Source organism: Heliconius melpomene, chromosome 7, assembly GCF_056956725.1.
Source record: "Heliconius melpomene rosina isolate 202511_hmr_F chromosome 7, ASM5695672v1, whole genome shotgun sequence".
NCBI classification, from domain to species: domain Eukaryota; kingdom Metazoa; phylum Arthropoda; class Insecta; order Lepidoptera; family Nymphalidae; genus Heliconius; species Heliconius melpomene.
In genome coordinates, this window is record NC_140395.1 from 13,379,319 (window position 1) to 13,401,473 (window position 22,155).

The 22,155-nt window shown below is 32.3% G+C and overlaps 1 protein-coding gene across 2 annotated transcripts in view; it reads left to right on the forward strand.

Moving 5' to 3' along the window:
* The window catches only part of Ac76E (adenylate cyclase type 2 Ac76E), a 146,206-nt gene that overhangs the window by 11,102 nt on the left and 112,949 nt on the right, over window positions 1-22,155 (forward strand). The window contains exons 1-2 of one of the 2 annotated variants that reach the window (XM_085187865.1): window positions 12,532-12,704; window positions 18,602-18,747. In XM_085187865.1, coding sequence (XP_085043991.1) covers window positions 12,659-12,704; window positions 18,602-18,747 — 192 coding nt within the window. In that variant the 5' untranslated portion in view covers window positions 12,532-12,658. Of the gene's footprint in view, window positions 1-12,531; window positions 12,705-18,601; window positions 18,748-22,155 lie in introns of those variants that run through there. The other variant, XM_085187866.1, reaches the window with a different exon arrangement.

Consider the following 22,155-nt stretch of genomic DNA (forward strand, 5'->3'; position numbering starts at 1 on the left):
AAAATATATAATATTTTTTTTTATTTTTAAGTAACATCAAAATATTTAAAAACTGTTACCACTCAAAACACATTTTCTATAAAATCAAAGTTAGTGGAAAATGTACATATGTACAAACCTTACGTTTGGTACGTAAGGTTTGTACATATGTACATTTTATATGGTTCATATATAGTTCAAAGTCATCTTGGCAAAAGACTTGTACTATGTATTTTTTTAAATAGCAACAATCTATATATATAAAAGATATACCGATTTTTATAAAATTTGATATTTAGACTGTTAAAAATATTAAATTGAACATATGTCTCATGGTTTTCTAGAATTTACCCCCTAAGGGTGCAAATAAGGGGTTGAAAGTTTGTATGGAAAAATCTTTAAATCGCCACCGATTTTTAAAAAATTTGAAATTTAGACTCTTAAAAATATTTCATTGAACACATGTTTCATGGGTTATTAGAATTCACCTTTAAATACGCAAGCGAAGCTGCGCGCGTCCGCTAGTTATTCTATATATTCTATATATCTAATTATTATATTCAAGCAATTATTCTTTCAATGATACGCTTTTACCATATTGCACGTCAGTTAAGGATCTTGGGGTACATTTAGACCAGAACATGTCATGGACCGTACATGTAAATAATATAAGTCGGAAAATATTTCATGCTATAGGCTCTCTCCGACGTCTACGAACTGTGTTACCTATTCCAACCAAAATTATGTTAGCAAATTCTCTTTTACTACCAATTCTCGATTATGCCGATGCAAGCTATCCCAACTTAACCGAGGACTATCTGAATAAACTTGAGCGACTTCAAAATCTCGCTATTCGGTTCATATTTAATTTGCGTAAATATGACCACGTATCTGAATTTCGTGCTAAGCTCAAGTGGCTCCCAATACGCAGTCGCCGGAATCTACATACACTTTCTCTTCTGTACTGTGTGTTACACAACCAGAAATCGCCTCCTTACCTAAAGGAGATGTTTGAATTTTTGGGTGCGCATTCAAATAGACTGAGATCCTCCGAGAATCTTGCTCTTAAAACTCCGATACATTCCTCTAGATTTTATGAGCACTCCTTTGCTGTGAAAGCAACTAAGTTGTGGAATGATCTACCGCTTAGTATTAAACGTTCAAAATCTTTAAATATATTTAAAAAATTAGTTAAATATTATTATTTGAAGGATGATTCACCTTGAAATGACATCAATATGTACAACTCATTGTTATAAATAGTATTATTATATATATTAGTATATTATAATGGTATGTATTTTTTTCAAATATATATGTATTATGTTTATGTATTAGAATTTAATATGACATGTAAGTTTATTTACACCACCCGCTCTATTTTATCACAGATTTCCTAACCCAAAGGTTGTCTGGTAGAAATCGCTGATTAGCGATAAGGCCGCCTTTTGTGTGTCAATTGTTATGTTTTTGTCGTTTTTATATTCTTCTTTTTCTTCTTAATGTATAATTGTGCACAATAAAGTGTAAATAAATAAATAAATAAATAAATATTCTAATAATTATGTAAGATAATAAAAAAACATATAAATAACATAACATTTTTTCTATATATCTGTACGTTAAGGTATAATTTTTGAACAGCTGTGTTTTAGTTAGTTTTATTGGTTCGCCACTGCTAAAACGAGAAGTCCACGTTAACAGCTTAAATTCACAGAAAATTAACAATGTTAATGATTTTTCTTTTATCTTCTTTTGTTTTAAAAAACAAACGCACTTTTTAACAATCCGAAATTTATTATTTTATCACAACTTTTATCTTCTTCACTTCATATTAGAGACATTACGACGCTAATTTTATGCTACACGCTATTTTCCACATGTAGCAGGTTTGGTGGAGCGAGCCTAGTGTTAAGACACTCTGCTCTTCACTTTTCACTGAATTCTGAAGGCATTACGTATTGAAAGTGAAACTACGCCGCGCTCTACCTCATTACTTGAGCGAATAAATTATATATATAGATATTACAATATATATTACTCGGAAATGTTCTCGAGTGGGAATCGGACCGCAACCTATCGCGTTTACCACGAGGTAGCTAGACGGCCCTTTTCAATTACCTATTTGATTATCTTTGCATATAGGTAGATTATACACTGATACTACTGATACAATAAACGTATTATTAATGTATTTTTACAACATGTCAATATGACGGCTTTATCACTCAACTGGTAATATTTCTCATAGTATGCGTGTCTCTAGCTGTTCGCGTTAACCAGACCAAGAACAATGTAATTATTATAAGATAATTAACACGACTCAACTTGCGATTCAACTTTTTTTTATATAATCATAATTAATTGATATATCTTCACGTTGTTTAGATCGTATTGTATAACTAACTCTTATATGCTTCGCCCTCGTGGTCAGATGGCCTAGTGGTAATAGCCTAGTCTATATAGCCTTGCTCGATAAATAGACTATCATTGCGAATTTTGAGTTGGAATTCGTAGTTTCTGAAATTAGTGCGGTCAACCAAACTGATGAAGTAAATGCAGTCTTGTTACATGCGAAAATTCTTAAAAAGTTGAATAAAATGCTATTTTTGAGATTGCTCTAGAACGAACTTTATTTTTTTGGCATATCTCAAAGTAGACTAAGAAAAATAATTTTCAATTTCATTAGGTTTTTTTTAAGGCCAGTCATAGCGCAGGGGCTCAAGCGTGTGACTGTAAGCGTATAGATTGTGGGTTCGATTCCCACTCGAGGAAAGGAATTTCCTCGCTCTTCAATTTCCGCCGAATTCTTGAGATATCGAGTGTTAAGTGGCGGAAGTCAACGCCGCACTTTGCCTCGTTATCAGAGTCACCTCAATCGTCGCATGAATTATATAAACCGACATATATATTTATTTCCTAAAAATAAACTTATCCACAAATTAAATTATTAAAGTCCATTCGTTATGCATCCTATTATATTAGGAGAACTATACCAACAACTGTATAGACTAGAAAGACAAAACTACAACTCAAGGTGAAGTTCGCAATCTAATTCATATTTCATCGCATAACTTTATAGTGTGGCATTAATTAATAGTTAGAAGAATATCATCATTGCTCTAACAGCATGTTTAAGTTCCAAAAACCCTTACTAATTACCTTTAAAGTTATGTTCTTATGCCTAACTTATGAATATATATAATACAAGTCCATGCAAAATTTGATACTCCTAGAATTTGCAGTAACGAAGCTTCATACAAACTTTCAACCCCAAAAACTACCCCTTAGAAGTCGAATATTGCAAATTCCCGTCTTAGCGAGCACCTACCTCCTATAATTAACTCCTATGCAAAATTTCAGATTCCTAGTACATGTAGATTCTGAGATTTCGTGATGAGTGAGTGACCTTTCGATTTTATATATATAGATATATTTGGGACAAATATTTCTACAAATTGTCATAAAAACGAAGAAAAATACCTGTTTATTATTTTAATATCAATAAACAATTTATGCTGATATGAATTAAATAATATGAATAAAACATATAATTTAAGCACTTTACCAAAGTTTTGTAACCGATATTGATTAAAATTTACCTTTGTAAAAGTCAAAATTATAATAAATTATAAGCAATTCTTTGTTAACTGTATCAGAATATTTTTAATTCGTTGAATTGACAACGGAATTGATTATTAATCTTAACTTTTAAAGGAAGTCATATTTTCTTTTAAAATAATCTATAATTTAAAATCGTTCTAAATAAACATATATTATTATATTAACACGTTAGCTACAGACGAAACGCCGAAAAAATAGTAATTAAAGTAAATTTATTAATTAAAAGTTATTTCTAACTAAAGTACGACAGGTAAGGTATACTTATCCTCTTTACAATAAAAAATACTACTCTGCATATTGCTAAAATATGTTGAGGAAACATTCCGATGTTGAAATGTTCGGTTTCGTTCCCATCGAAGGATTCTCTTAGTCAGCTATCTTGGAATGTAAACACGGTAGCGGCGTAGAATTAAGGGGGACCAGGTGGGCCTTGCCCACTCCAGAATAATGTTGTGCCCAGCCTAGAAATTTTAGAAATAAAAGATTTAAAAATTAAAACCTTTACATAAGGACAAATAATATTAAAATGCTGGTCATCTACAGTAAAAACTTGTCTGACTATTGTTACAATAATAATTATTATTGAAAAGAATATGACATAATAATTGACCCAACCTTGTGAAGGCTATGTTTATAATATTGGCTTACACGCAATGACTCCATATAAACGGTTATTTTATCCTATGTATAGTCTCATATTAGAAGTTTATGTGCAAACAAAATAAAGAAAAGTTATAGTGAAAGAGAGAGAAACAATAAAATATGGTGTAACCCATATTTTATTATTCTGTACACGGTTGTAGGTTCAATTAACAGCCGGAGGAATAAATTATTTAACATTATAATTTTCTCTTTGTGGTAACGAGGCAAGGCGCGGCGTTAAGTTCCGCCACTTAACACGCAATGCCTCGATTCGGCGGAAAGTAAAGAAAATGTCTTAATAGGGTCAGAGTGTTAACATTAGGTTTCTAGGTGCCCTCTGCGCACCCAGGTACCTTGATTATGTATTATGTCAAAAAAAAAAAATTAGTAAACTGTCTATATAATCACGTACGGTTGATCGTAAATTTCAATCTACAGCAAATTCTAGACCAATCTTGTATGAAATAAATTGCACTGACCGCCGGATGCTGTGAATAGAAATTTATACAGCCCTATCCTATACGATAGTGTTAAAGTAAATGTACATACATATACATATATTTTTGTATCGTAATTCTAATACGTGTGAAGCTTAGATGATGTTTACCAACTATTTGTAGACTCGAAATCGAAATACATCTAGATATATGTATTTGATAAGTATTTTAGTCACATATGTAAAAGCAGAAAGAACCCAGTATTAAGACTTTTCCTTCCCTATTTAAGTTCTGAGTGGCGGATCCCAACGCCGCGTTTTGTCTTGAGTGAGGAAATTAAAATAATTCTCAAATTCAAATGAAATTTCATCTCTCGCTTAAGTAGGTGCATATTAAACCGCAAACCATTTGATGTTCATAATCGTAAATACTCTTCCTTTTGACGTTTAGTAATGGTAGGTGGATTTCCTTTGCCAAAAGGCCGGAGTGGTGTAAATATTATTTCATATAAATTGTTTTTTTAAATAAATCTTATGTATTTTCAATATAAATATTTATTTCTGAAATATGGGAACGGAGTGTCTTAAAACTACATTCTCAGGTTCCCTTTGCTTCCCTGCTATGTTCTAAAAAAGAATATTTGGTATACATAAAATTTTATGTATTACATAATTATAATATTAATTCAAATTTAACAATTGAAAACCTCTAAGTCATACTTTACATGGCTCCGCGCGTCTTCGTCCGCTTGAACTATATGAATATTTATTTACATTTATTTAAGAAACATTGATAAATCATTTAATATGGTAACTTATACTGTTATGCACTAAAACAGTCTTTATCAGTAATTTAAGTCTTTTGGGAATTTATTTGATTTAGCTCGCAAAAATTGTCAACTTAATAGAAAAAAGTTTAGTTCTTTCACATCTATCTAGGTAGGCGGTAAGAATGCGCGTACTGCCAATCCATAATTATTTTAGCTTTTTAAAAAAAATAAATATTAATCTACATAACCTAAATAGTTGTTACTATAAATGACAACTATATACGGAAGGCATTGAGTCATGACCTTGTCTAGCCAGATGTAGCAACAGTCTATTGATTGGCACGAACAGTTTGTATCAGTGAGACGGTACTTGAGTAGTATCTGTCTATACTTCTGTACTAATATAATAATTTATACTATAAATCTGATGAATTTGTTTGGTTAAGCACTTTAATCTCAGGAACTGCTGGTTGTAATAGAAAATAATTAAACGGTTGTTGGTGCGATTCCCACTCGAAGGAATGAGATATTAATTTCCTTGCTCTAATAACAAGACAAATACTCAGTTATCTTTGCCTACCCTGTTATAAATGGGATATAGCGTGAAGATTAAAAGAAATATAAAAATAATGTATAATAGGATTTTGTACATGGACATATACTTACACACTAAACCCTATTGAATGGAAGTAATTCCATTAATTTGCACTTGATGTCAAACAGCAATCCAGTAGATTGTTGTATTCCGGATACAAGGATGGATGGCTCGAGTGACCCTCGTCTTTTGAAACGTAATTGCGTTAAGATGTATTTGGGATGTTTATAAGTATTTGACTGTTGTACGAAGGTTATAGGTTCAATATTGACATGACGATTGATACAGCACTTAGACTTAAAATTTAATTACTCATAAATTTGTGTTATTAAGTTGCAGACCACTCTGCATGAAAGGTGTAAAAATAATGGTCTAAGTCTGTACGCGATTAAAACAAAGGTTCTGATATTTAAAAGAGAAGAAGAAAGAACCGACCGCAAGGTCAATGTAAATGGAAAGATATTAGAAGACGAGAATGAAATGGTATATCTGGAAAGTATGTTTAGTGGAGACGGTAGGTTGACGTCGAGGACGAAATGGACTTGGAAAGGCGTAGGCATATTGCTGCCGGTAACAAACTTATCATAATTATAAAAAATAACATTCGTAGGGAATATTTTATATTTCCCGAAGACGGATTTGAACCTGCATTTATTACGAACCTAAAACGATACAATATCTTTATAAATCTTTCATCTCTGATTTTTTATATGCATTGTTACACACGCTGCGTGGTCAAGACTTTCGACAATTAAATGTTTAGCTTAGCACTCTCAAGCTCAAACAAAGTTTCAAAACAACCATGTTTTGCCCACGAGTATTTTAACCTGTACCGAATAGTTAACGTATTTCTAATTTTGTGACAAACTTGTGCGGTGAATATTTGCACGCGGTATGCCTTTGACGAGACTACGCGACGTTTTGTTATCCTTATATTGAACGGTACATCAAAGACGGTTATATGTGACGAATGCTTGAATAATATGATTTTTAGCACTATAACACTACAGACACTTGGTCCCCACCCCTTTTATTTTATTATTATTTTATTTTATTGTTGATGACAATTTAATATTACTAAAGTTTTGGGACAAATTGCCCCATTGTTTAAGAAAGTCGTGGATTCGAATTTAAATCAAATGATTTGACGTCTTGAAAATGTTTTCTTTTCATCACATTGTAATAAATAAATTATGACAAGGAGAATTCTTATACATTTTTGTACAGATTTTCTTAGTATAAGTTTCGTGTAGGCGACGTACCTGAATATATGTATACTCTTGATTTAACATACCAATACAAATACAAACAATCATGGAAACTTTATATGGATCTTTAGATGGAGAAAACTCCAAGATTACTTCTAAACTTACAAATCACATTTGAGACATTTACAAGACCCTAGAAGTTTCCTAAAAGCGCACTATCCTCATTACGTCTTTTTAAACCTCAGGGGAGTAAAAGCCAGAACTGTAAAGGTCTGCAAAATCCGAGTAATCTCTGCTTAAGTTCCTACTTATCCTAGTTTATCTGCAACTAGTTCTCGTCCACAACTTTGCTTGAGTTGAATTTATGATATTTTGTTTCTAATTTTGATTGTTAAGCGTATAATCCCTTTTTTCCCGTTTCCGTAGAAATTACTAGTACTCTCAATGTAATTCTCAAGGAACCTACAAGTTTGACCTCATCTGTAAATCCGGGTAATCGCTGCCTTACGCTAAGTTTATATTCAATTTTGTTCACTTTCGATCCTTTGGATTACGTTGTTAGTGCCCTGTGGCTCTTTATTATTGTAAGGTAGATTATTTACAAGTTCTACGCGATGGTTGTGTTTGGTCATGTCTTCAATTGCAATCGTATATAATTGAGAAATATTTTTCACTCGATTTCGAACTTAAACCCAGAGGGAGTTCTAGGATACTTCAATCTTAGTCCAAATGTAGAGGAAAATGGAGTGTCTAAAAACGTTCCCTACGTTAGATTATAGAAATATATGAAGATAAAAAAATGTCGACAATATTGCGGAATTCTTGGCTGTAAGCCACTCTACTAATTTGTGAAACATGGTCTATTGAAACTTACTGTGTTATATTTTTGCTTTAAAAATATAAGTTCTTCAGTAACAATCTCATTATAGAAAGCTTCCTTGAAAAAATACTTGAGAACGAAATACTTAGATGTTAAAAAAATCTAGACTGTAAGAGAAAGAAAATAGTATTTATTTTTTGTAAAGAAATACGTCTATGAATGAAGTCGAGTTGCTTCTAAATATACGAATGAATATTTAAAGTAAATTTAGCATAAGCTTGCAGTGAAATTGTCTCTTGCTAAACAAAAGCGGGCAAGCTGTTTAATTAATAAGAGGGATTTATATAATATCAACTAAGTTTATATATTTGATGAATGTCTTTTCAAATCCGAATATGTTGTGCAGTTTTGTTTTTTTTTGTATAGGAAAAAAAAGATTTTTAGGGTTCCGTACCGGAACCCTTATAGGCGTACTTTGTTGTTTGTCCATAAAGAATGTCCAACCAATAAAGAAATTTTCTTAATTTTTGACATTAATATAAACAATGTCTTTCGTTCAATATTATAGTAAACCATTACATCTTAGGACAGGCTATTCGTAAGTTATTCCGCTACAACTGAGAACGTCTATGACGCTTTATCCTCAACACTGGGCACAAGTCATTTATGTGATAATTTAAGTATCCACGTCTGACTGTTATAGATTATTTTGTATAACTTCAACTTTATGGTAGAAAAGAAAAGATAACATTATTTATTAAGATAACCAAGGAGGAAGTCCAGAGGAAATAACTCAGGAGGAAATTTTTATGTTAAGTTCATATTGAAATTTTTATGTTAAGACAGCATGAAATATTTTAACACTACATTTAACTTGTCCTTTGTCCTTGCTATATGTAAAATGAGCTTTTTCCAGTGTGTTTATACTCCATGAACACACTTCCGTTCCTCACGTTCCGTACTAACACTAAATTACTAGGTCCCCTCTGCCTACTCTACTATGTGCGGGATCCAGCGACAACGAAAATAACGACTACATCAGCTATGTTAGTGAATTTTTTAACATCTTATTCAACTCCACTTAGGATTTTACATAGAAATTTATAAAAACTAATTTTCTACTGAGGTGCAAACAATAAAAGTTGAAACCACTATACAAATACAAAAGTTTTGCCAATTTTAGTTCAATTCACGTGTACTACGTATGGAGTTATAATAGATTTTTGTTTCTATACAAATAAAGGATTTCAATTCAGCTCTATTTTATTTATTTTTATAAAAATATAATTTTGCTTGTACCAACCGGTATTATATTATTAATCTTCGAGCTCCGTGCTGTATTCTGCATGTAGCAAGTTAGGCTGAGGGAACCTAGAGTTAAGACACTCCGCTTCCCATTTTCCGTTGAATTCTGGAGTTTGAGTGGTGCAATACAATGCCACGCTTTGCCCCACCGCCAGAAATAAGAGATGAAAATATTAAACATTTAAGTTCCTCGAGTGTTATTATTATTGTTTATAATAATCCTTTTTTTACTTTATTGAAAATATTTTTTTGTAAATATACATGTAAAGAACAAAATGATACATTGCCACGTTATCAGTGCTAATATTGTAAATCTCCTAAGCCGACCAAAATAAATATCGTTGCTTGTTAACGAATTTCCAACTGTTAATTAAGTTAGTAAAAGGCCTCTTTGAAATACCTGACCTCTTATAAAAGTTTTTCTTAAATAATACAGATTTACAGAATATGAAATTTATTTTAGGAAGCTGTCGTTCACTAATATTGGCTGACTCTGACGTTAAAAACGACGGTTGTGAGTTCGATTTCTACTCGGGACATTGATTATATTTAAATCATTTTCGTACCTAAAAGAAATATACTTTTAATTTACATAGCAGAAAAAGCTATTCCAAAGCTATAATTGTAGTTCATTTTATTCAATGATATTCAGATTATGAAATGGTTGTGATGACAGTGGACGAGGCGAAAGAAGTATGTAGAGAGCGTAGCGTTTGGCGTTCTGTTCCCTCTGACTGCCCCGGGAGGGATACAGGCTGAAGCTGTTTATTTCATTCAAAATTCCCCCCCCACGCACCAAAATTTAAGTTTGTCAACATTTATAAGTACGTATTTTGTTCCGATTCACCTAAAATAATGACCATTCTCGGTGGGCGACTCCGACTCGCATTTGACCGGATTTTAAAGTAAGAGAGATACTCTTTTCTTTCTGACAGTTCTAATTTCGCGTTTAGCGTGTTGGGTGATGGATTTACATACAGAATTCTATATAAACGAAGCCATGTTTAAAAATGTATACGTATATTTGAGAAGATTTTGATTTATTTTGACTTTTTACAAGATTAAGGTTTTTTGTTTTGTTTCTCTTTTACTATGGTAACCAAGAACCTGGTTACCCTAATAGTTACAGGGAACCTAGTGTTAAGATACTCCATTCCGTACCTTACGACTAGAGAAAACCCCAAGACCTTGCGTGTTGATTGGTGGAATTCAAATCCGCGGTTTTTTCTTCTTCTTTAATTCAAATAAGTATAATAGACTATCCCCCGAGTGGAAACTGAACCCAAAACCGTCGCTTACTAATTACTTATTTTTTATTATTTATAGCAATTTTTTTGAAAGATTAACTGATTAAACTCAACTTTAAGTGTTTTTGTATTAAAATTAATCTTGAGCTTGTCAGTGGATGAAATCTTAAGCCATAAATCCACAATAATATCTCGAGAATATGAACGAAGCCATTATTATTTAACGTTAAAGTGGTTCATATTAAAGTCAAAGTCAAATATCACGACGATGATTTCCGCCGCCAATACGAAATAGTGCCCGATAATTAAAACCCAAAGTGTCTTCATAGAGTGTCTTAAAAATTATCTTAATTTACTTTTATGCTAAGATTTTTCGTAAATATAACTGAAATGAAAATGTTCATAGATAATTTTCTAATGATGTTTTATGAATAAAGGTAAGATCAGCTGCACGCTGTATCCCCCACGCAGCAAGGTAGGCAGCGGGAATCTAGTGTTAACACACTCCGTTCTCCACTTTCCGCAAAATTTTTCGAGTCATTGCGTGTTGACTGGCGGCGTATATAGTTCTTATAACTAACGCCAAATACGTATAGTAAATAAATAGATAGAGTCGCGCAATAACTTAAATATTTTTTTTTGTTACATCTGTATTTAATATATAGGATTTAAATCCCGCTATTTATGCATTCATTTTAAAAAATCAGCTTACAGTCACATAACAATCCTACAATATGAAAAATTAACAGCATTCTCAATATACGTCGGATTCAATGTACACTCTCTATACGTTACGAGACATGTGAAGATGTTTCAGTTCCTTCACATATCCTCCTGGGATTTAAAAAGTCGTATTCGATCTTGCTATGTACTTAAGTTTTTAATGCCTTTCGAAATAACTATAGACGGTTTTAAATATATTTTAGATAACTGTTTCTTTAACTTCATGCTTTATATCACCTATAACAGGGGGGTACGTAAAAAGTACCTAGTGTCAGGACACTCCGTTTTCCGCTCTCCGTTCACAACATTGCGCGTTAGGTAGTGGAACGCTCGATTTCGAAACGTCTTGTTAAATTGAAACTTTTTTAACAACATTTAATGCATGTACCAAGATACGAGTATCTAAGAGATTTTTCAAGAATATTATTAATATCGCATATTTCAATAATAATCATATTCTATTTTTGTTCAGTACTAAGGTTCTCATACATTTATCGTTCTCATACATTTATCCGAGTGTTACAAAGAGTTGACTTCATCTGTTAAAAGCTCAGAGTCATGAATGAAAATTACTTGCATTTCTCTCATAACTCTAAAAATAGATCATATTTCATATTAACTTGAGGTCTTCGTGGCGCAGACGCACAAGCATGCATACCCTCTTCCATACTCGGGGGTAAGAAATATTTAAAATTTTCATTGCATCTCTCTGGTAACGAGGCAAAGCTCGGTGTCGATTTGCGCCACTCAACATGCAATGCCTCAAGAATTCGGCGGAAAGTAGGGAACGGCAGTGTCTTGTGTCTATATTAGGTTCAAAGAATCCCTCTGGCTACCCTGCTATATGTGTGATACAGCGTGAAGCTAAAATATATATAAATCACTTGTAAAATGTGAACAGAGGCTATCGTCGCGCAGTCCTCATCTTCTATTCATTTCAGGAGATTCTATTCCTGTTAATGAAATATTCAATCCTCAGTATCGTATATCACTATTGACATGGAAAGCACAGAGAGATCAAAGCTTGAATTGTTGACTTTTTATTTTTATACATAAAACTATAGCTCAACTTCATTAAGTAACAACGATATTTCATTCATAAAGTCTGTTTTTCCAACCCCTTTCAGCTATCCACGCTATATGATTTTCTCTTACAGGTCAGTATGAATCGTATAACGACGGGGGAAGGTCGTGTCGCGCTCTCAATTACCATAAAACTTCGCATACGATAATATTAAAAGTCTTTATAACTAATCTCAATTTAAATTGTAGTATGTTTTAATAGATAAACTTTAGGAAATAAGTGAAAATGCTAATTAAAATGAATGAAATCGACAAACAAGATGATATTGAAGGTACGATTAAAAGTTAATTAAGTTCTAAGATTCTTCTTCAATTTATGGTGAGATTTTAATGATCCAAAATCGTCCTGTTATTACGGTTTTAATTTACGAGGCTGACTTTTTGAAAGGTTAAACTTGGCTAATATAATTGTTGTAATTGTCTTCAAGGAACAGTTACAGTTGAGTTTTCATTATAACTTCATGTGTAATTCAATATATATTTATGTAAATATATGTAGTAAAAAAACTTTATAATAAAAAAAGAAACACAAAAAAACTGAAAAGTATAAAATAAATTTCAAATATTATTTCTAAATAACTAAGTTCTGAAACTAATGTACAAAAATGGCATCGTTGCAATGCGTGTATTTTTTGCAATAATAGTCATAATTTATAGTTGCATTGTTAATTTCATTTAGTTATTTATTTGAACTTAATATAATTTAATGATCTTTGTTTATATACATAAATTGGAGCAAACAGCTGTCCTTTATTCTTTATATGGGAAATGAACCTACGACTAACAATGTAGATAAAGATACTACACCTAAACTACGTCCACTGCACAACAAAGCTAAATCAAAGCCTTTAAGTAAACAACTGACAGCCTCAAGGCACTAATCGTCTTTAGGCAGGGCAGAGCTCTTTAATTGTTTGTTTTTACACAATAGGTTGTCATGTAAAAGACGATTTTTAGTTTGTCGTTTCTGTTTTTGTCGGAAAATAGAACGCAGTGCCAAGACACTATTTTTTTAATTTTATTCATTTTCCACTTTTTAGTAACGATTTATTACCTTAGCTATTAAAGCTTCACGCTGTATCTGTTGTGGCATTACGTGTTAAGTGGCGGAACTCAACGCCGCGCTTTGCCTCGCTACCAGAGCGAGGAAAATGAAAATATTAAATATTTCATTTCCATCGAACCCACAATCTATCGCATTTACAGTCGCACGCTTATGTCCCTGCGCTACAACTGACTTCAAGTTTCTTAATCTTATTATTTCATCGAGGGAATTAATGTCATAGGGATTTCAACCCTACTTCCGTGAGTCCACGGCCATAGAACAATTAAATTTGTAAATTCAAACTCGCTAACAACAATATTTTTTTTGGTTTTGTTAAGTCAAGAGAATGAGTGAGGGAAGAATAGCACAAAAGATTTATGAAGAACAGTACTCACTCTAAGGCAAGAGCAGTCCTCGGTCGATCTTCGAGAATATTATCATCTAAAGATGATATTGGAAGGTCATGTAAGAAGTTTGGTTTGTGTGGGTTGATGACAGTTTGGTGTACGAGGTTTAAAAGAAAAGGTGAAGCTAAAAGATTTTTTTTCTCTGAAGTGAGCTTTATATAAAAAATATTAGTTACTCAATAATTATAAAGTTTTTATAAAATTGCTGATATGAGAACGTACAAATTTATTGGCCTATAAAGGCCTATAAGGGTATGATTTTCAAGAGGTACATAATTATAGTTTCGCGGTTAGGCTTATATTTTTTATTTCAATATTGCTATCTTCTTGATATATTTATAAACAAACATATTATGTTTTATGTATTAAACATGTTTCCTTAACATAATGATTTATAACATTTTGAGCTGCTAACAATTGAACAAGTTATAACTTATCTTGTTTATTATGTGTATCGATACTTATTGTTCCCACTTCCCAAACTTCAGCGTAGTCATCAAACTTTGAGTAATTCCATATATTTAGTCGTTATTCTATGACAGCTTCACGCTGTTTCCCGCACACAGCAGGGTAGGCAGAGGGAATCTAGTGTTGAACACTCCGTTCCCCATTTATTTTTTTTATTCTAAGACAATTTCTGTTACAATTTTCAAGTTTTTAGAGATTTAACCGTGAGGTCCATTGTATAATATTCTTATTTTTTTTTTCATTTGAGGCTATATGGGAACTTGAAGTTAATTAAGGAACCATTGTAAGACTTTTTTTACAGAAATGCTCGAATCAAACTGTTTAAGGATTTCTACTTTAGCTTTGATTTCTAGTTTAGCTTGGATACCATGTAACTCATTCGGTGCAACAATGACGTAATTACACTTTTGAAGAAAGTTTCCGTTTCAAAGATTGCGTTTCCTGTAATATGTCGAAAAGGGCAAATACTTTATTATTCCACCTAGTGAGTGTTATTTAATTTATAGATTATAATATTCGTACATTAAATATTAGTTTCTTTAGCTTCACACTGTATCCCGCGAATAGCAGGGTAAATATAAAGAACCTGAGACCCTAGTGTTAAGATACTCCAACCACCCATTACGACACATTTTTGGCGGTATTCAGCGCCATGTTTTACTCGAAGAAATGAAATATTCAATATTTCATTTCTTCGAGTGGGAATCTTATCTATTATTAAACATCAACATAAATTGTACTTTTTTGTTTCCAAAATAATCAAAAAACATTCTTATGGACATTATAATAACATAATCAAAAATCTTATTAAAAGTCGCTATAAGTGCGCCACAAAAAAACTCTGAAAAAATAATTTTAATAAATAAATAATCGTATATTTCAACAGTAAAAATAAAGAAAAAAAAGGTACATTATAAGCTGCGAAAAGTCTTCAGTTGACATTGAGCGAGGTCCATAACGCGAACAAAACGTGCATTAGGATTAGAAAATGTCCACAAATATTTTCTATTGCCTTCATACTATTATGGGGTAAAAATGGCGAATGTTCGGAATTGTTAGGATTCTATCGGTTTTTCTTGATATTTTAGTTATTCTTGTACTGGGCTAGTAATGTAAAAAGGAAGACGTATATTAATTTCCAACTTGTATTTTATGTAGGCATAAAATATTATTAAAAAGTGTATGTATGTATGTAGAATGGAATTGTGTTAATAGAAAGGGAGTGTTAACACTAGGTTCCCAGTTGCCGTCTACCCACTACGTTATTTAACAAAATATATTTTAAATATTCCACTATTTAAAAAGGTTAATTATAACCAAACTTTGTCGATAAATCGTATATCGCCATATAACAATTTACTAAACAAGTCAACTATATTGCGTTGCCACGGATTTGCGCAAGTGCACAATCTAATATGAACTAACATACCGTATTAATCATGTTTTTTTTAATTAAATCGTCTATAAACTATAGTCGTCCTAGGGCGTGGGACAAGGTAAATAAATATTCTTCTAGGAAAAGATTAGTTTCAATTACAGCAATAAATGAAACGAGTGGTACAGATGACTTATTTTAATTAAAATTAGTGACTATAGTGGTTTTGAGTTCAAATCTCTCAAGCTTTTCAGTTTCACTTGAAAAAAATAACCAACTTAGTCTGATGAAAATAGCTATGTAACCGTTTACCTTTTTCGTGATAAAACTGACCCAATAGTTTTTCTAATGTAAAGGCTGTGGCAAAGACAACAGAATAACACAGCCATCCTTATATGACGGATTAATTATTGTGAGTTTTTCTTTTCTTGATCTGATTAAAGAAAGTGCAAGCAATGAGTTTTGCCATTACTCACGCCATTCGCAAATGAAAACCAAATTGAAGCTAGAAGACGAAATGACGTAATACTACTTCAAAAATACGGAAAATACAATAAATAATCAAGATAAATATTTCAGTACTGGCAGTCTGATTTGCAAAGTAGATATAGCTATAAAAGGTTTATTAACCATAATGCCTAGTAATTGTCTTGACATTGTACGGCAGTACACAGTGAGTAATTAAATAAGCTTTGGGGGACATTCCTTTTTAGACACAATGTCCTAAATTAGTTTGACAATGAACTTGTACTTATAGTTATGTAGTTGATAAAATATAGGATTTTTTATAAAAGGTATTTTGGGTTTAAATATTAAACTAAATCTAGTTGGAGCATAGGCACCGGCGTGCGACTGTAAGCAGGATAGATTGTGGGCCCGATTCCCACTAGAGTAAATTAAATATTTAATATTTTATTTTTCTCGCTCTGATAACAACGCAAAACGTCACGTTGAATACCGCCACTCAAAACGCAATGTCTCCAGAATTCGGCGGAAAGTGAAGAACGGAAGAATGTAAATGAGAGGGAGTGCCTTAACACAAAGTTCTCAGGTTCTCTCTGCCTATCTGCTATGATTTGGCGGATACATTTGGAGCGCACTGCAGTGACTCAAGTGTAAGTTTTAAGACTAGACTTAGGCAATATAAGTAAAAAATAAGGTGCCATCGTTTACGCATAGTACAATGTCTTACTGTAAGCACGACGGTTGTAGGTTCGATTTTCATTTCAGGACATAAGTTATTTTTTATTTCCTAGCACTGCTGTTAAGAAAACAAATCACGAAGTTGAGATCAAATTTTTTAGGAAATTGTATGTTGAGTAGAGGAATTCAACATACAATTTCCTGAAAAATTGGACTTAAGAATAGAGAAATGTGGGTAACGAAATCTCTTAACACTCGGTTCCTTCTGCCTATCCAGCTAAAGTAAATCTAGAAGAAACAACTCCACGTTTTATACTCGCTACACATCTCATCTTTCCCGTGGTGTAATAGAAACAAACACGCGGCTAAAAGTTAATGGTCTGCCTCGTATATGTATGTATATAATAGCAATTAGCCAACCCATTACGTTCGGACTATCCAGTTTTATAGTTCGTTAGCAACTAGTACGGCCCCGTTTTGAAATTTAATTGACTATGAACATATTCAATTCTAATATTCATTTATGAATTGATGTATGGCTTGTACTATATATATGTACTTATATTTATATATTCAATAATAAATATGAAATATTTTTTCTTTGTGCAGCTCTCACTCATTAAAATTCTAATTGATGTCCTTTTTTTTTAATTTTCAGTTCGATTTCTTGTAATGGCAAATGTATGCGTATATTTTTTGAAAAAAAAAAAAAAAAGAATTGCGAAGGGCAAAAAAGTGAGAACAGGGTGTTTTTGTTAGTAACTTTTCCCTATCTAATCTTCTACATGAGAGATACATTGCTAAAAAATATTTAATCAAAAAGCTTTCCTTCCTTACTGTACTAGAGCAAAAATACAAAATATCGATTCTATATAGTACGATTCTGATTGTTATTGATGGCTTTAACCGCATCTACATGCAATGCCACGAAATAACAATGTTGTGTTACCTGTGCAAACCGCTTAGTTTAAAAGTAATCACGACCAACCTGTATATAAATAATAAACTTTATTTAGCGTGATTAGTTGCCACCATTTGGTAAGTTAATACCTTAAAAATTGTTTGGACATGATATGAAAATATTAAATAGGTGTTAAATATTTATAAATAATAAATGCCCGAAATTTCTAAATAAATAATAAATAAAAACGATATAGCGGAGGCTATGTCCATCATTGACATATAAGTTTGTTTTTAATTTCACGGTGTTTTCTGTACATAGCACCTGGAAGACTGGAAGAAACCTGGAAGAATCATAAGAGACATATCCTTGATAGCCTGTATTAAAATTCTGCGCCTTAGTATTTACAACAGGCAAATAATAATTTAAATCTCTTTATCTTATATCCATTTTTTATACATAACAATCACTATACCAAAACGGCAACCGTGACATTCGTTCTTCACACAGCTATAAATAAATCCAAGTAAACATTACCACGTGTTGCATCGCCTCTTTGCTTTGACACTGCAATTGTCCCCCAAGGTGAAAACAGTTAGTGTACGTAATCAACGACTTTGGCAATGGTTCAATATAAACTGCCAATCAGACTATGTAGCGTCTTAATTTGTAGTTTTTTGTTATATACATCTTCCGCATATAGTAGGGTAGGTAGAATCTAAACAAATAAATATAAAAGTATAACACATAAAAAACCAAATAAAAAACAAGTAAATATATAGATATCAACTAAATTTCCAATTCCTAATGTAATTTTCATTTGTCTACAGAGGAGGAAGGCACAGAGCTAGAATTGGAAGCGCTGTATAGGAGATACTGCGTGCGACTCAAACATGCGTTGTTTGTGTCAGCTCTATGCGTCACATTACTCTGTAGTGTGGTGCTACTGTGTTCATTATGCGTACTCCATGCTCATGTAAGTAAATATATTAAATTTAGTTTTTTTCTTTATTCAAAAGAATGATTAAACTTTAAGCAAATTAGCTTCAAAAAAAGTTAAATAAATCGAGCAAAGAAAGTCGCCAGAGCAAAGAAATAAAGATATTAAATATTTTATTTTGTCGAATAGGAATAGAACCCACAACCTGTGCCACTGCGCTATGACTGACCTCGGGCCAAGAACACATTATAATCCATATACATTTATAAAATGTATCACTTAACATAATATTAGAAAATGACACCAGAACTGTGAAGTAATCCAGCATATTAAATGAACAATGTTAGCGGTTGTGGAGATGACTCCTTAGGGTGCCATTTATGTATAATACGAGTACATGTACGAGTAATATGTTGGTTATGTTAAAGAAAATACATTTCGTATTGACGATTGCATTTACAATATTATATCATTTTTAGGGTTCTGTATCTGAAAAGAATAAACGGTACCCTTATTTGATCACTTTGTTATACGTCTGCCTGTCTGTCTGTCTGTCAGTTTATCGCCGCCAACAACATTTTGTAATTTGATGAAACAAGTATATAATGCTTTATCTGTCACATTTAGTTCTTTAATCCCTATTAATTTAAAACACATTACGTATTAGTACAAAATAATTACTATGAATTACAGTATGGTCGTGAAGTCGTGGCCGCCTTAACTTAACTGTAACTGGATGTGATTTTGTTATTTTTATTACTTACATGCTGTATCCTAGCAGGGTAGTCAGGGAGCTATGCTTCATACGGGCCCAGGCGGCCCTCGTGCTTTTTACACGACCTTACCGTTACCTCTGTTACCGGCTGCAATACGCCTGTCCACATCCATTCCGTATTTTTCTTACTTTTGATTATTTTCTTCCCGAGTTAACAATGTGCAAGAGTTCAGAAAACTTATCTTTAAGGTTGCTACAACTCGTGTTAAACTAGTGTTTGTACAATGTAAATCTACTAATTAAGTAGATGCAACAAATTATTCTCCATCTCAATAAATTGCTTAACAAAAAAAATAGAAACACATGTTGCTAATTATTTCTCTAAATAAAATTCTTTAAATAGTAAAATAAGCATTTATATTTTATTACCAAAATGGGCATGGATAGTTTATAAATATAGGTACTTCAGTAATCTAAATAGTTTTCTATCCGTTTTATGTTGTTTTCCTCTTACAGAAGGGTAGGTAGAGGGAACCTAGCGTTAAGGTACTCAATTTCTCACTTTCAGGACATTGCTAGTTGACAGCCGGAACTCTACGCTGTGCTTAGTATGATCTCAGAGAACGATCGCGTTAACAGTCACATGCTGTCCCATTACGCTACGACGCCACGACATTAACAATAAATAACACTAAAATACAAACTTCCTCATAATTTAACTAAAATTTTAGTTTACATATTCATGATGTAAATGCATTATGGATGTAGAGGAAGACCTCTTGACCTATGGCGGTAATCTTATGAACAATAATTGCGTTACCCCGAAGGCTAATCTAATGGGATCGCATACATTACCTTCGATAAGCCTTTAAGTTTTAACTATAGTATAATGTGTCACTTTTATTATTAGTAAATGATACATTTACATACATTAAGACAATTTATAGTAGCTCAGTAGAAAGGGTTTAACAGAATACGCGATGTTGGAGATGGAAGGTGTCCATAGGAACTCTGTAACTCCGGAATTTGGGCTCGTTTGATTCGATGGAAAATCAATTAATTAAAAATATTAAAAAGTTAAAAATAAAACTTATTAAAAAAACCTGTTTTGAAAACAGGCTTTTCTTATTTGTATTATAAATTAATTCTAATAAGAAATATAACATTTGATAACCATAACCTTTGTCTATTAAAATGTAACACGCTTTTATTATTTATTAAGTGTTATATTTTTTAATACATTTCATTTATTTATAACTTTTTGGTTCATTTTATTAACAAATAATGAAAGCTTGTTCTTAAAAAAGGTTTTTTTCATTAACTATTTTTAGTTGAAAGCTAAAATGAAATAGTTTCAAATACATGAGCGTCTAAATATATTCAAGTAAAACTGTTTATCATGTTACAAACTAGATGGCGGTGTAGGAAATTGAATCGCGCTATCGTTACGTTCACTTCGAAAATGTAAGTAAGAAACAAAAATAAACCCAAGTTTTAAGGCGGAATTACGCCACTTCTGAATTGTAATTTTTGAAGTGCATGCTCTTGAGGTATGTGCAATATTAATGTAAAATATATATGAAATGATGATAAATGATAAATGTAAATCTGCTAATACGAACCGCGGCATTGTGTACGCCAACGCTAACATAGCATTGTTTTTAAACTAGATGTAAAGTGGAAATGTAGATCGCACTCGCAGACACTTTTCCGCTGCGGTATGAAATTTTATGATCCTCGCTATCGCCAATCAACATGCAGTATTGATCGACCTCGATAGTTGGAAATGGGTAGGGAGCAGAGTGTCTCAATCCTCTGCCTGTCCTCCTATTTGCGGGATGCAGCAAACAGCTGGAAAAAAGAAATAAAAAAATACTTATAATTTTTACTACTACCCATTTGACATATCTAATATTTACACCGAACTTTACCTTTTGCACTTATGCTCGCATAACGCCTCTATAAATGAGCTTTACGTTTAGTTTTAGCCAGAAAATATTATTTTTCAAACCACATCTTTCTTCTATTGAGGTTAGTAGTTGGCTTAGGGCACCAGCGTGCGACAGTAAACACGACAGGTTATGGGTTCCAGTCCCACTCGAAAAAGTGATATTTAATATTTATTTGGTAACGAGGCAACGCGCGTCGTTGATATCCGCCACTCAACACGCAATACTTTCTAATTTCGGTGGAAAATGGGGAACGCAGTGTCTTAATACAAGGTTCCTTCTGTCTACCTATGTGCCCAAGGAAATTAATAAAATTACCAAGTTGAGGTTTCCGCTCTCCTATCTTACCATTCACTTAACATTCAAATTGTTAAAAATTGCTGTTTTATGATAAAATCTCTCAAATAGTACTATTTATTTTTAATCTTCAATATTGCCGATTCAATAGATACGCTTTTATCGAAAGCCAAAATACAGGTATTAATAAAAGCACTCAATAAAAATTGTATTTTTGGGGATCCGAGCTTATCCGAGAATTTTGTTTAACATTTTTAAAATATGTGTTAATATGTATTAACTTATCTTTATGCGATATCCCGCATAGGCAACGGAACCTAGTCTTAAGGCATTTCCTACTTTTAACCTATTTTTCGAGATACTACGTGACTGCGTGGGAAAGAGCGTCTCAATAAGTAGTACACTGATTTTGGTTAATCTTTGCTGAGTGTTTTCTTTACTGGAATACTTATACGGCGTTTAAATCAAAGTTCCAAAAAGTGA